At 35.5% G+C, this 16,883-nt stretch overlaps 1 protein-coding gene across 3 annotated transcripts in view; it reads right to left on the reverse strand.

Moving 5' to 3' along the window:
* Positions 1 to 16,883, reverse strand: part of Mipol1 (mirror-image polydactyly 1) — a 320,856-nt gene that overhangs the window by 95,526 nt on the left and 208,447 nt on the right. For all 3 annotated transcript variants that reach the window (XM_013012202.1, XM_013012201.1, XM_013012203.1), the window contains one exon: positions 9,205 to 9,299. In XM_013012202.1, the coding sequence (XP_012867656.1) occupies positions 9,205 to 9,299 (95 nt within the window). The remainder of the gene's footprint in view (positions 1 to 9,204; positions 9,300 to 16,883) is intronic.

Here is a 16,883-nt window from a genome sequence, read left to right on the forward strand (position 1 = left end):
CCGTTAAGTTCTTGTGACCTGCTAAATGACTCGTTTTATTCCAAGGCCTGAGTTGGAGCTGGCAGCTCCTCCGAGCTTTGTCGGTATCCGGTATCCAAGATGGAGATCACCGGTGCTGGGGGGGGAGGGGTGGCCTTCCCTCCTCTGCTCCCTGAGAAGGAGTGAGGACGTCCTGCTTCTACTCACGCCGAGTCTTGGATCCTGGTTTGTCTCTGGTCTGCAAACTACAGGATGAAGATGTCTGCTCCTTGTCGGTTCTTGCTGGTGTTGAGTAGAATCCGCTCGCCCGCTGCGTCTGGCTCCTTTGTCCCGGACTCTCTGTGTGAGCGCTCAGGTATGGCTTCGGTCTCTGCCGCTTGCGACCCTGCCGCCGCCGCTGCAGCGGCTGCTGGCAATAGCTCAGATGTGTCTTTTTTGCCTTGGCTTCCCTCTCTTTTCTAACTCTCTGTCCTGTGATGGCACACTTGTTGTGATTCTCTGGCTTAGGACTGTTCACTGGAACTCTAAAACTGCTTTCTATGTGAGAGCTTGTTCAGATTCCAGCTTCTCCTCCGCCATCTTGCGCCGTCCCCCCCCCCAGACTAAATTTCCATCCCAAGACAATCTGCTGTTAGAGTCAAGAAGCATCAATGTCTATGCATATCCTCATATATGTTCATTCATTCATTCAACATTTGAACATCTAAGATAGGTACTGATATACTCCAACGTTACACTGATTCAAGTGTAGGTACAATGGTAAACAACATAAAATTCTTGTCTTTGAAGAACTTCCATTCTACAGAACCATTCACAGGTCCAGCATAGTACAGTACCATGTAGGCATGACTATTAAAAAAAAATAAGAGAAAAAGAATAAAAGGATATAGTGAGGGTATAGGCTATTTTAGCTAATGTGCACTCTACCACTTCAGCCAGTGCCACTTCTGGCCTTTTCTGTTTATGTGGTATTGCAGAATAGAACCGAGGGCTTCATGCACGCTAAGCAAGTACTCTACTAGTAAGCCAAATTCCTAGCCCCCAATATTTTATTTATTTATTTATTTACTTACTTACTTACTTATTGGTCAGTTGTGGGCCAGGGCACTCCCCCTGAGCTCTTTTGCTCAAGCCACTTTGAGCCACAGCTCCACTGCCTACTTTGTTATTTAGTGACCTCATTTTGCTCTACATCTCTATAAAAGACTCATGCAGACATAGGGCTAGGTCATTTTATATCCAAACAGGTAACACAGCCACATGTGTATTACTAAAGCCTTGTTATATTCATTACACAGAAAATTACTATGAAGAAGGAACTTTGATTCTAAAAAAAACCCCTTCATTTATTGTATTAAATTTGATTGCTACTAACTTTGCACCTGTCTACAAAAGGGCTGCTATATATTACATATATCATATATATTTGTACTTTACATTAAGTACAAAAGTCCTAGCAAGAACATTAAGATATATATTATACAACAATTGCAAGGGAAAATGAAGTGTAAATCACAACAGGAACCACAGGAAAGAAATATGATAGAAATTCTAAACAGAATATCAGAAAAGAATTAATTAAATAGTTTACAGTTAAAGTAAGTTATGAAGGTTCATAAGAAAAAGATGGATAGAGATGGAATTTTGCAAGAAGAATCAGTGACACAGGGGACGCATAACAATTTATTTGGTACTTACACCTAATTGCCAATTCAGTGCAATGAGTTATTTGTTGAATACCTACTTCATGGAAGGAAGTGTACTGGTGACACCAATAAGAATGAAAATGGGAAGCCAAAGATAAACAGTGAAGTTTTAAAACAACATAGAATTCAGAAAGAATTAGAAACAGAGTTGGTAGAAACATAAAAAAGGTCATGAATGTTGGAGAAAAGGGTTTGGGATTTATTGTAAAGGTAATGTACTATTGAATGCTGGTGGTGGATGACTGACAGGGTGAAAAGTATTTCAAGAATCTTAAGGAAAATAAATAATGGAAATAAGTAGCAAGAAATACTTGACATGAAATTATTTAAGTGTGATCTGTGTTGGAAAAGGCAAAAGTAACAATCACTGAAAGGAAAAATCTAGCAAAAAAGTCCATGACAGTCTAATTCTAAGTTAACCAGCACAAACTCAGTTGGGGGCATAATTTAAGTCCAAGAGCTCCAGCTGGGCATGCATAAGGTCATAAATTCAAACTCTGGCACTAGAAAACACAATAAAACAAACCCCCAAATCCCAAACAACCCAAGCCCAAGAAACATTCAAACACCTTATCGCACTGGTTTTCATATTAAACCTGTCATACTTTATCTCTGTTAATAGGTGAGTTACTGACATTCAGAAAGTAATATTGTCACATTCTATAGGTAAAGAGGAAATTAAGAACTTTAAAATACATTCCATAGTAAGTGGGTATATAGCAGATGTAAAAATTAAGTTTCCTACAGAAAACACAGACATGATAATATTTTTGTTACTAAATGGGCCAATTAGCACAATGGTTAAAATCTAGAACTAATGAGATCAGGACTTAAGGTTCAATTCCATTCTCAATAAAGAGTTTGTGTTGAGAAAAATAATGCTTTAGTGTTACAGTTTGCATGCTATAATCACTCTTGACTGTCTTACCAATTCATAGTTCTTACTGACAAATGTATATATGTGTATGTGTATGTGTGTATATTCACATAAGGTGGACTAATACATGAAAGTAGAAAAACTAAAATTTCACTTCTGTTTATTTCAAAGAGCCTTTATCTTTATGGCTTCTATGGCATTAGTATATATGTACATATATTCATATCTTTATATCACAAACTAGTAAGTAGGAAACATATTCAACCCACTTTTCTCTATAACAGACTCATGAATTATTTCGTTATTAAAAAGTACCAATACAATCATGAGAAACATACTACCTTAAAGCATGGTACAACCTATGCAATATTGTGAAATTTACTATGTTCTGAGTGGCATTAAATTTTTTATATAAAAAATTTAAGCATGTATATTAAAATTAAATTTAACTTAAATTTAAATATGTATATTAAATTTTATTCTCCTTGCACCAAACAACAGTATCTTATTCTGGTACCAACATTTAACTTGTATTTTCTTTAAGCAAAAGGAAATAGAAAGAAGTACTACAAAGACAGCAAGTATAGAAACTTAGGCATTCTCTCCATTAGAAAACAGTTTGTTATTATTATGCCCCTTGAACTTAGGAATGCAGTACTACAGGTTTACAACAGCAAGAAAAAAATCATTACCAAATATGAATCTAATCCCTACAAGTTTAAGATTGCTCCTTGATAAAACTGCTTAGATTTATACTAACGAAGTTGTGAATAAGTTTACCATTTGGTATAACAATAAGGAGTTACTAATACCTTACTAGTACTTTTATAATAATAAAATTTATTTTAAACCTTCACATTGTTGCCGAGAGCTGGTGGCTCATGCCTGTAATCCTAGCTACTCAGGAAGCTGAGTAGAATCTTAACTCTAATAAACCACTCAGAAAACTGGAAGTGGTGTGTGGCTCAAGTGGTAGAGTGCTAGCCTTGAGCTGAGGAGCTGAGGGACAGTGCCCAGGCCCAGAGTTCAAACCCCATGACTAACAAAAAAATAAAATAAATAAACCTTCACACTGTTATTCCTCGCTTGCTAGTTCCTTGGTTTATGTAAAAGTGCTACTTATTACAATGTTTAATATGTCTACCGCTCATTGACCTGGTCCCAGCCTCTATCTCTAAAGGAAACAAAGAGTCAAAATGTCTTCTAAAACTCCAAAGAAGAAAAAAAATATATATATTTCCATACAATTCCAACAGCAGCCCTTATCTTAACCCAGTAAAAGCAAATGATTTTTTGGAAAATAAATAAAAAGAATAAAAGTAAAAATTAAAGCAGGGTAGAATGAACATCACTGGCAATTTCTAATCTGTCTTTAAAACTAGTAATTAGTCAATATCTCATTTATTTTGGTTGTAGAAAGAGTCAGACTGATGTCTCTGGAGGATAGACTTCCCCTAAATTTTTCACATTCTTCTGTGGTCTTACATAGCACAGTTTTTTTTTAGTTCTTTTCCTACATCTATAATCTACATGCCACTCTTTATTTCAATATATAGCATTATTTATATCTATTTTCATGTTACTTTCTATTTTGGTCTTTTTGGTCTTTACACTAAGCATGCTAACACATATCAGTGTTTCTAAGGAAACACTAGTGAATCTTTACTAGTTCATAAGTCTTCAACATTTTTGTTTCTTGTGACCTTCACGTCTTCTCAATTTCACTGTTTCTAAGCTACTGCCTTATATATCATCTTTGCTAAGAAATAAGTTTTAGTTATGAGATATTAATAGCAATGTACCGACTGGGATTTCTTATCCTTTCAGCTCTTAAATATTATGCATTCTTTGGTCTTCTTAAAACTTCCGGTTTCTTGACTCTTCCTTTTCCCCCTGAGTATCAATGTCCCTTCAACTTTATTTCTTGTCCGGTTTAGCTTAGGCTATCTCTCATAATTTCACCAACTCTTCTGGTGTTTTTTGGTATCCTCAGTGATTCTGTACTCCATCATTTTTGCCTTGAATATGTATAATCCTGAGTCATTATGGTCCTTTGGATTTTGTACTGGTATACGAATGTATTGAATGTATTGTCAGATAACTGTATAAGCAAGAACCCATACAAATTTATTGCATCTGTTCCCAACTGAGTTCTAAGATTGCTTGATTTTCTTGCTAGTTTTGTTTTGTCTCTCATTCTCGTTAGTAGCTATTCTGTTATTCCTGTCAAAGCCTCTTTACCTCTCATGTCCATGGACCTCTATTTTATAGTAAAAAATAACACTGTGTCCTCACATTTATTTATATTCATAATCATGTGTGTGTGTGTGTGTGTGTGTGTGTATATATATGTGTGCATGTGCATGTGCGCATGCGCGGGGGGGGGGGTTGTGGGGGCTGGGGCTTGAACTCAGGGTTTGGCCACTGTCCCTGAACATTTTTGTTCAAGGCTAGTGCTACCACTGAAGCCACAGTTCTACTTCTGGCTTAAAAAAAAAAATTGGTGGTTAGAGATAAGAGTCTCAAGGACTTTCCTGCCCAGACTGGTTTTGAACCACAATATGAAAATCCTCAAATTCCAGTCTCCTGAGTAAATAGTTATTCTAGACATGAGCCCTGGTGCCCAGCTCATAATTATTCTCTTCTCCTTCACTCTCTTTTCTTCCTTTCCTTTTCTCTTTCCTTCCTTCCTTCTTTCTTTGTTTCTTTCTTCCTTCCTTCCTTCCTTCCCTCCTTCCCTCCCTCACTCCCTTCCTCCCTCCTTTCCTCCCTCTCTCCCTTCTCTCTCTCTCTCTCTTTCTCTCTCTCTCTCTCCCTTTCCCTCTCTCTCTCCTCTTCCTTTCTTTTTTCACAGTTTTAAAGAGTTCATTTACTAAAGAGAAAGTAAAGTCCAGTTAGGAGAGTGAGCAGCAGAAACTAGAAACCAGTTGGCCACCATGTGATCAGAGACAGACTCCCCACTATTTTCCATTTGTTTTCTATGACCATAACTATCCATTCTTTTTGCTCAATGTGAATCCTTGTAGATATTACTATTGTCTTAAAGGCATAAAATGAGAAAAAATTTTCTTTTAAAAAATAATACCAATGAGGAAAAACTATTTATGAAGTATATCTTTGAATCTGTTTAGAAGAAAGCAGATAATTCTTACATTCACATAGAGGGGAAAAAGACCTTTGAAAGTGAATACTTTGGCTGGGGATATAGCTGAGTAGTAAAGCTCTTGCCGAGCATACATAGCAAGGCCTTGGGTTTGACCCTAGCGAAACAAAACCAAATATTTTAGCTTTTTAATTTAAAAAATCATTTGTTTATCTTCTGCAACTCAGCAAAGAGAACTGCCCTTAAGAGTTTGTTTTTTAAGAAGCAATGTCAGTTCCTGCAAAATTATCATAAACCTCTTCTTATTCTTGGGTTCTGCCACTTTATCAAGAGAGCAGCTCCTGTCCTAGCTCATAGGATGAGTAAGAGATTTCCTAATAGCCCTTATTATCAATGCAGTGATGCTAACTTTCACATTCTAATAGCTATAGTCAGGGCACAAATCTCACAGATTGCATAAGTCTTAATAAAGGGTTAAAATGCACACTTTTATTGAAGAGATGCTACTTTAATATAATGATCTGAAATATCAGGTCTCAAACTTGCCAACACATGGGAATTTCCAGAGCTTAAACACACACTAATACTTGGAATTAACCTGGGTTGGGTTAGGTAGGCATCAGGAATTCTAGAGTCTTCCCAGGTGATTCTATAACTAGTTGTAAAAAAAAATTAAAAAAAGACTGTATCACTCTATAAAACACTGTAATATTCATTCTAAAAACAAAAGGTGAAACAGTAAGATGTACTTATTCACTGCAAAGGTTTGCTTACCTGAACACTCATCTATAGACTCTGATTGTAATTGTCAAGAAAGCAAATGATTTCCAATCAGGGACAAGTCAAACATACTTAGTATTTCATAATCATGATCATGTTCTAAAGCTACTGAAGTATCAGAGGTATCTCAAAGAAGTATCACAAACTGAATAAAGAGCAGAAATATAATGTCACACTTAAAGAGAGACCCATGAAGAGATGCTTAACCTCTCTAGCCATAAAAGAAATGCAAATCAAAACAACATTGAGATTCTACCTCACCCCAGTTAGAATGGCTATAATCAAGAAATCTAATAACAACGGATGCTGGAGGGAATGTGGCCAAAAGGGAACCCTACTGCATTGTTGGTAGAAATGTAAACTAGTTCTACCACTTTGGAAAGCAGTACCGAGGTTCCTCAAAAGACTCCATATAGAGCTCCCCTATGACCCAGCAATTCCACTTTTGGACATTTACCCAAACGATCACAAACAATGCCATACTAAAACTACCCGCACAACTATGTTTATCACAGCATTATTCACCATAGTTACTATATGGAACCAACCTAGATGCCCTTCAGTAGATGAATGGGTCAAGAAAATGTGAATTCTATGCCTCCATCAGAAAGACTGACACCGCCCCCATTTGTTAGGAATGGAAAGACTTTCAAAAAATTATATTAAGTGAAGTAAGCCAGGCCCAAAGAAACATAGGTCCCATGGTTTCCTTTATTTGCAATAACTAGTATATATTTGGGACAAGCAGAAAAGGTCAAAAGCTATGTACATATGACCATATAAGATGTTGCTAAGCAAAATAAACCCAAAGATAGGGACACGAGAAATTTTCTTTGGTGCTCTGTAATGTACTATGTTTTTTTGTTTGTTTGTTTTTATATGTTCCGGTTGTCACTGTATTTGATTCTAGTGCCCTGCATCTTATATATACATTTTTCTAATTTGGGGAGGGGAAGGGAAATAACAAAATGCTGAAACAAGAATACAGGTTGATCCATTGTACCAATGAGACAAGACCACTATGATGAAAACGAACTTTACAATGTGGGGGTGGGGAGGGAGGAGTTGAGGAGGGAAGGGATAGTAGGGGAGAAACAAAGGAGGGGGGTAACAATGCTCAATTACCTTACTCATGTAATTATAACTCCTCTGTACTGTATCTTTACAATAAAATTTTTTTTAAAAATATCATGTCACAGAGTTCTGGATAGGAGAAGTTTGCAATCAGGTGTCAGATGGACTGTACCCTCCATGATGGCTGTAAGCAAGAAGCCTTCCTCATCTCTCCTAATCTTTACAGTTTGCTGGGAATCTTCCGCCTTCTCTTCTCCAGTGTCTTAGTATTGTCTTCACTTGGTACAAGTCTGTGTTCAGATTTCCCCTTTTTATACCACCACCAATCTTACTGAATTCGAACACAGGCTATTGCCTTTATTTTAACTTCATTAGCTTTCAAAACCACCCTATTTCAAGGTATGTAATAGGGTGAAGTGAGTAAGAATTAACAGTTCAGTATCTTATTGGTAGGGAGAGATTGCGGTGGGGAGACAATTCAAGCTATAAAACAACCATCTGCTGTAGACAATGATGTGAATCAATGGTTCTTACCCTAGGAGTGGGAAAAACTTAAATTTTATTTTCACTTCACTGTGAAGGACAATGTTCCCTACAATTATGAATATAGGCCACAGTCAATTAGCAGTATTTGTGCTTCTTGAGTCTATACAAACAGAAATAAATTACTGGTATTTTCAAGGCACACTTTAGCATTTGTAGGTCTCACAATACCATTCACAGACATTTACACTTAAACTTTGAAATTATAGTTAACAGATCTGCTGCTAAATCTAGCTATTTAATGCATGAATGACGACTCACATATATAGTAATATATGACATAATACTTTCATGGTTGCATTTTACTAGAATTGATATTGATTTATTTGTATTTTATGTATTTAATAATGCATTTATCATATTTTAGTATTTTTTCAGTGCTGGGATTCAAGCTAGGGCTTTGCATATGGTCAGCAAGTGCTCTACCACTGAACTATATCCTCAGTAACATTATTCTAAGAAATCTATATGTGTATATATATATATATATATATATATGCAAACATATATTTTGATAAACTACAGCCTCAGTGAATCCTCAAGTTTCATACTCAAAGCTTTAAACTCAGTAATCAAAAAATATATACAGGGCATTGTACAAACTTTTAAAACTATGATTCAATGTGAGAATATACATAGTTTATATTTAACCCAATATACAATCCTACCTGGCTCTCATACACAAAACTTACAACTGAAACAAAAGTAAAAAATAATATTTATCCTTTATAGAGGAGAAGCACTCTGACATTTTCTTTCATTTAAAAGATGCCAGGTTTGTCCTACTGAATTAATTTCAAAACCACTTCTAGAACATGTCAGTGAAAAGCCTTTAGTGACATTTCTTTAGAAATTTCTCATAGCATATTACAATGGGTAAAAAGTTGTCATTACTGATATTTAGACAACTAATAAGGACATTTTACAATTTTGGCAGGAATGTAAATTTATGTTTTAACAAATATAAGGAGTGCAAGAGTAAAATAATGAATATTTTGTGCATAAGTCATTTAAAACTTATAAAATACTTTAAGTGAATGTTTAATTTTACTGAGGTAGATCTTCATTCAGTATTATAAAATCATTAGAAATATTTCCCAATGTACAATATTTACTTAAACCAAAGCTAAAAAGAATTTTACCTGTAGTAAACTCGTAGTGTCTGGATTTCCTCTTCTAGTTTTTTGTATTGCTCAACTGCAGTTTCTTTGGCTTGCTGCATTGATGACAACTTTGCCTGCACATAATTAACATTTAAAAAATTAATATAAGTTTTGGTGTGTTAAAATATAGTAGTACAATATAGATAGAAGTCTTATATATCTATGAATGTAAAAAGTTAGCCATATTTTTATAACTGTCTCAGTTGCCTGCAAAATAATCCAATTATATGAATAATAGGAATAGTAAAGGGATGAATACATTAAATTTGCAGACCTTGTGCATTAGTAAACTTTAACCTAGTTCTATCTGTATTATCAGATATATATTCCCTTCTACAATGTTTAACTTTATACATAGAATTCAGAATGTGGAACATGGGTTCAGGGCAATATCTAGAGTAGAGATAAGCACAATGGGTGTTTCACATTTGAATTTAATGTTGCTCCACTCACTGCCTCTTATACTAGATTTCCTTTTAACTTTATTAATAGTAAAACTCAGAAAATTTTAAATATGCTGTCTAGCCATCTTTGATATTTAAAGTGAAAAGACACACAAAACTGCAACCTGATTCTTATAGATACGATTTAACCTTTCAATTCTTTTTCTGCAGAGAGAAAAAAATTCCCTGAAAGGAGAATGGCAGTAACTTTGAAGGTTAGAAATATTTTATTCAAGGTGTGTTATTCTTCTTTCTGGAGTAAAATATTCCAGTTTTAAAGGATAGGTAATAGCTTTGGCAAATATTTTAAAGTTATTTTTAACAGACAAAAGAATAAAAAGATGTCTCTTTGCTAGAGCACCCACACTCTGTTACAGTGTCTCTGTTTTTCTGCATTTTGTCTGCTTGCCTGCTTAACTACTCACTCAATAGAGCTCCACCAACTTTTCTTAAAAAAAAAAAAAGGTATGATAGCTCACATCTGGGAGGCATAGGTAGGAGGATTGCAGTCTGGGACAGGTCCTAGACAAAAAAAAAATACAAGACTCTGCTTGACAAACAACTAAAGCAAAAAGGCTAGGAACATGTCTTAGATAACAGTGTCGGCCTAGCAAGTGCAAGGCCTTGAGTTCAAACCCCAGTACCACCAAAACAATAACAACAACAATAATAAAGGCATGAATGTTGTACAAATTATTGATGCAACATGTAATACTTTTGTACACATTGTAAATGTTATGCAATATTTAAATCAGCTCAATATATCTCCTGCTTATCAATTCTTTTTTTTTTTTTTAGTGCCAAGACTTTCCATGAACTTTTTTGCTCAAGGTTAGTGCTCTACCACTTGAGCCACAGCTACACTTCCAATTTTTGGTGGTATATTTTCATGTAGCAGTTTGGTATACACAGTTCATTATTGTACCTTTTTAAAGATAGTATTCAAAGAGATGGACACTGATGGTTTATTCCTATAATCCTAGTGGAGACAGGAAAATCCATGAGATTATTTCCAATTATGCACCAAAAAAGCTAAAGTGGAGCTGTGTGCTCATGTGCTGCAGTGCTGGTCTTGAGCAAAAAGAGTTCAAGGACAGCACCCAGACCCTGAGTTCAAGCCAGAGGATCTGCAAGAAAATAATCACAAGCTGCCTTTTCACCATTATTTCCATTGGATTTTGTTTTTTTGGTGGTGGTGGGGGTGAGGTGGGAGTACTTGCTTTTTGCTCAAGGCTAGCATTCTACCACTTCGAGCCATAGCTCTAATTCCCCCCACCCCTTGCTGTTTAATTGGACATAAGAGTCTCAAGGACTTTCCCTGCCCTGGCTGGCATCCAATCCTGATCCTCAGATCTTAGCCTTCTGAATAGCAAGAATTACTGGCGTGAGCCACAAGCACCTGGCTCAAGATTATTTTTACTTGATACTTTTGCAAAGAAACAAAAAACGCTAAACAGACAAAAAAATTAAAACTAACCAAACAGCAAAGCAATTCTTGTGTTAGAAAACACCAAAATCAGGACTGTTGAGTCATAATTTCTATAATGTAAATGGGAACTTTACTTACATTCTCATGTTTTAACACTGAACATTTCACTCTCACAATAAACAACTTAATTTCTTAAAAATCAGTGTCTAATTATCTCTCTTGTCCTTGATGACTATGTTCAAAGCTATCATAAACTTTCTGGCATTATAATTTCCTTATTTTTAAGAGATTATCTGTCTATCTTATCTAGATATATAGCTCTCTAGCTCTCTATATAGATAGGTAAGTATACATATATATGCATATATATATGTATTTGCTTATCTGGCCAGAATCAGAATATCCTTTATTTTGGGGGGCTACCCCTTTCCATGCCACACTATTCTGTTTTAGTCCTGTGTCTAGGATAAACTGCATTGCCTATAACCTCAGATACCACACTGGGGCAGTCCAATTAGAGAACTCCATCTCATTAGTCCTAGAAGACATTGCTTGTCTTCCTGAATCCATGTGTGCCAGAAGACAGATCCAGAGCTATATTTTAGACTTCTGGGCTAGATAAACTCTCTCTCTCTGTAAAAGTTTTGTTTTAATTGAATGTTTGTTACATACAGTATAAAAATTTTTAAACTTGTTCACTTTTTATTGTGTTCTGTACTTTTATTATTATTATGTAATCTTAGAGTATTTGTCAAAAGTAATATAAAAACACCTTAAACAGTGATAAACAAAATATTTTTTCTATGTTCCTATCATCTTAATTCTAAAGTTTTTGGCATATATATGAAAAGTACATATATTAATTTTATGTAGTCATATAAGTAGACACATACATTAGATAGAACTAAAGAAGTCCACAGAAAGAGAATATACAATGTAAAGTACAACATATCTTCCCTACTGATTACCAGATACTTGGGTTTTTTGTTTTTAGGGTTTTTTTTTGGTAGCTCCTTCAGGGACAAGTCAGTGCATACATAAGCATATAGATGTATTTGTAAATTAATATACCTATCTACAAAAATTGGAAAAGTGAATCTGTACAATGGTAGTTCACTCAAAAGCAGATATTAGGAGGATCAGGGTTGGATGTAAGGCTGAGTAAAAAGATTATGAGTGTCGCCATCTCAACTGATAGTTGAGTGCAGTGCTATGTACTTGTCATCTCAGCTACATGGAGGGATAACATTAGGAGGATCAAGGTTCCAGGTCTTCCTGGACAAAAACAACAACAAAAAAGGTTGTTAGACCCCCATGTCAACAAAAAAGCTGGAATTGGTGGTTCATGCTTGTCAATGCTGCTATGGTAGGAAGTATAAATAGGACATTATCTAGGCTGACACACCCCAAAAATGTTAGTCCTCAACTAAAAAAATAACCACAGCAAAGAGTTGCATGTGTAGCTAAAGACGGAGAGTACTTGCCTATCAGATATGAAGTACTGATCAAACTCCAGTACTGAAGAAAAGGGAAAAAATGATAGCATTTTCCACACGGTTATAAATCTTGATTTATATTTTTAAATAGATTGGCTATGTGTTTTTTTTCAAATAAAACAAGTGTTTATCGAACCCCACTCCCAAATTGTAATTGTAATTCCTTCCATGATAGCACCAAAGTAAAGCACTTCTGTGAATTTGGACTCTTCATTTTCAAGAATATTTCATATTTTCACCATTCAGTTATATCCTTAAAATAGTGTATTTTGTTTACACGGATTTTAAAATTCACACATTGTGGTGTAATTTATAAAAATTTAACCATTTTAAAGATACTTCTGTAAATTTTACTAATATATAAGACATATCTCACAGTCATCATAGCCAAGGTAAACAATATTGTTATTACCCCACATGGTTCCATGTGTACCACTGTTGTCACTACTTTCCTGTTAGCCGTGCCCTTGGCAACCTCTGATGTGGTAGATTCACTTTGTCTAGAATGTTACATACAGGGAATGTAGTCTTTAAATGTGGTTCTGTAACTTAACACATGATTTGGAGACTCATCTATATTATTATGCATCAGGACTTCATTCTTCATTTCGCTTAGTACTAGCACAGTCTGAATATCCATTCATTCACCAGTTGACTGACATTGCTTTTTTAATGTTTTTATTAATTTTTGGCAGTTATTATTTTTACTGATTTTTCCCAAAGATTTCTTTATTGAGATTAAGTAATTACATAAATTTCATAGTACTGTAGCATAGTTATACTTAGTTCAAGTCTCAGACACATTTTGACATTCATGATAAGCATCATCATTCTAATCTACAAAGCTTATGAATAAAGAAAAATGCAAAAACCTCAAGTTTTACATAAGAAAAACGTTTAACTCTATGAAAGTAACAATAAAACTATTTCTTCCATATCGGGTGATATGTACATTTCTTTCATTTTGCTTAGTATCAGCTGTTCTCTTTCTCTCTCATTCCCTCCATCCCCTCACTGCCCTTGAGTTGCTTAGTTCACTTTCATCAATGTCCAGTGCAGCTAATAGGCCCCTCTGCTGTACTTTTTTGCCCACTTTCCACTGATTCTGTGCCTTCCTCCCACTTTCCCTCAGATGTGCACATGTATATATCTTATATGAGGTAAAGAATACAAAGTCATGTAAAAATAAGACAGACTAAGAAGAGGTCCTTTGTTTCCTTATCTTTGGGGTTCTTTTCAGTCTGTATATTATTTTATGTACATATGAAGAGGTGCTTGGATATAACTATTTGGTGCCTTTTTCCTAAGACTGTCCTCTTGTGGTCTCACTGTGTAGGGGTATCTTGAGTACTGTTTACTTGGTTATATCTTCTAGCATTTTAAATCTAACATCTACGTATCAGGGAGACCATGCACCAATTGTCTTATTAAATTGACTAAAAATGTCTATATATAAAGTCACTGTGCAAAGACCCTTAATTCTCTTGAGCAACTACCTATGGAGTAGCATTATTGGGACCTATGGTGAATGTGTTCATATACTTAAAAAAAAAAAAAGCAATCATTGATGGACACTAGTGACTTACAACTGTAATCCTAGCAACTCGGGAAGCTGAGATATGAGGATCATGCTTCAAATTCAGCCCAAGTAGGAAGTCTGTAAGACTTTTATTTCTAATTAATCACCAAAAGTTGAAAGTGGCTCAAGTGGTAGAATGCTAGCCTTGAGTAAATAAAAAACTAAGGGACAGTGCCCAGGCCTTGAGGCCAAGGGCCAGGACTGGCACAAGCACTGTCTTCCCCTACCCCTCCCCCCTCCCTGCCATGCATTCACACACACATACAGGAAACAAAACAAAACAACTTTCAAAAATCAAACTTGCCACTTACACTGAAATGAGCTCAAAGCATTTATACTTAATTATAGCATCAGGGACATTTATGTATTGAATACCCACTATGTTTGGCAATGGACCAAGTATTGAAGATACATTATATTATCTAATTCCTATTATCTACATTTTACAGGTATAAAACAGGCTCATGGAGCTCAAGTAACTAATAAATGTAACAGAATTAATGAGTGACTGATGGAAAAAACTACAAGCCCGCCTGGCCCATATGTGTGTATGTATGTGTGTGTGTTTTCCTTTTTCACCATTGTACAACATTCTGAAATATATATTTCCATATGAAACAATGGAATAAAATCAGTAATTATCAACAATAATGGAAGCCCACAGAATGAACAAAGTGTTTTCCATCTTTAATATCCTTTTAATATACCTGAAGTGATTGAAAAAAAAAGTTAGTCTACTAATGTTACCAGAGTCTTCAAATATCCATTTATTTACCTATTTCAACACTATCATGTAAATAAGACAATTATTTGTACTGGTACTGTGTTAGAAATGAATTACATCATTTCCTTACAATTTCACCTAGTAACATAGAATGAAAGACAAAGAAAAGACTACATTGTTCACATCACTGAACACTACATTTATGAGTATGGTGAATAAAGCACTTTTATCTTACTTTAAAATCTTGTTATGTTTGGTTTAAATGTGTTTTTAATAGTTATAGTCTGATATAGTTAAGCCTTCCTTTGGTAACTCCAAGACCATTAAGGAACTCTATTTTTATACAGAACAGAGGTAGTTGATCTTATGTGTGATAAATACTAAATAAAGAAGCATACAGTACACATTAAATCACAAAGCCAAATAATTTTAGACTTGGAAAGGATCACAGAGGTAATACATTCCCCTACTTTTATAGATGAGGAAATTATTGCTAATACAACATGTCCAGGAAAACTTCTGGAAATTATCAAAGGTTTTGCAGCTAATTAGAATGAAATCTGGGATTAGAACAAATGTATCTGGAAAACACTGATTTTTTTAACCGTACAGGCTACACTTCAATAATGTAATGTAATATGAACATTAATTGGTCCAATAGTATTCTTTTCATATATGTATAAGAAAACCTCATTTCTTACATTCCTATAAGATAGTGTGTAAGTTAGTGTCTAAGCTAGTGTAACATTTTCTGAAATATTTTTTCATTTTCTTTTTTTTTTGGGGTCTGGTTGTGGGGCCTGAACTCTTCAGCTCAAGGCTAGCGCTCTACCACTTGAGCCACAGCGCCACTTCTGGCTTCTTTCTTTTTGCTTATGTGGTGCTGAGGAATCGAACCTAGGGCCTTGAGCATGCAAAGCAAGCGCTTTACCACTGAGCCACCTTCCCAGCCCCCCTTTTTTTTTTGTGAGTCACAGGCTTGAACTCTGGGCCTGGGTGCTGTCCCTCAGCTCTTCAGCTCAAGGCTAGTGCTCTACCACTTGAGCCACAGTACCATCTTTGTTTTCTGGTGGTTTATTGGAGATAAGAGTCTCGCAGACTTTCCTTCATGGGCTGGCTTTGAACTAGAATCCTCAGATCTCAGCTTCCTGAGTAGCTAGGATTATAGGCATGTGCCCCTGGAACCCAGCTCATTTCACCTTTTTGAGGAAAGTGCAAACATTGTCCCCCATTATCACAAATTATGTATACAAGTTTAAATTCAGCAAAAATCACAGAAGCCAGCAATCCAGTGTGTCAGCCTTGTCCTAGTAAAACTACCTTTGTGATCAAGGTATCTTCCCTGCCCAGGAAAATATGTAAAATTTTTATAATACTGATACCTTGTGATCCATTTTGAATTTTAATTACAGACAATCACATGCCATTTGTCAAGTTGTCTTTTCACATGCAGTATATATATTCAGTATATATATTTTTATTGTAAAGGTTATGTACAGGGGGGTTAAAGTTACATAAGTAATGAGTACATTTCTTTTAGAGCAGTGTTACCACCTCCCTCATTTTCTCCCATTTTTCTTCCTCCCTTTCCTCCCCTAACACAGTGTTTAGTGAATATCACTGGTTCATCCTTTGTCCCACTATTTCTGTGATTCCCCTTCCCTTCCCATCAGATAAACATATATACAAGACAAAGGGAACCAAAGTCAGAAACAGTGACTATGAGGAATAAACCAGAGGGGGAAAATGAAAGAGAAAATAACTGCAAACAGTACACTAAAAAAAAAAAAAAGCATGCTGAGCTCCAATGGCTCCTAGCTACTCAGGAGGCTAAGATCTGAGGATCTAGGTTCAAAGCCAGCCGGACAGGAAAGTCTGTGAGACTCTTTTTTTTTTTTTTTTTAAGTCCGGTTGTGGGGCCTGAACTCTGGGCCTGGGCGCTGTCCCTCAGCTCTTCAGCTCAAGGCTAGCGCTCTACCACTTGAGC

This window comes from Dipodomys ordii, unplaced genomic scaffold (genome assembly GCF_000151885.1).
Source record: "Dipodomys ordii isolate 6190 unplaced genomic scaffold, Dord_2.0 Scaffold16, whole genome shotgun sequence".
Classification (NCBI taxonomy): Eukaryota; Metazoa; Chordata; class Mammalia; order Rodentia; family Heteromyidae; genus Dipodomys; species Dipodomys ordii.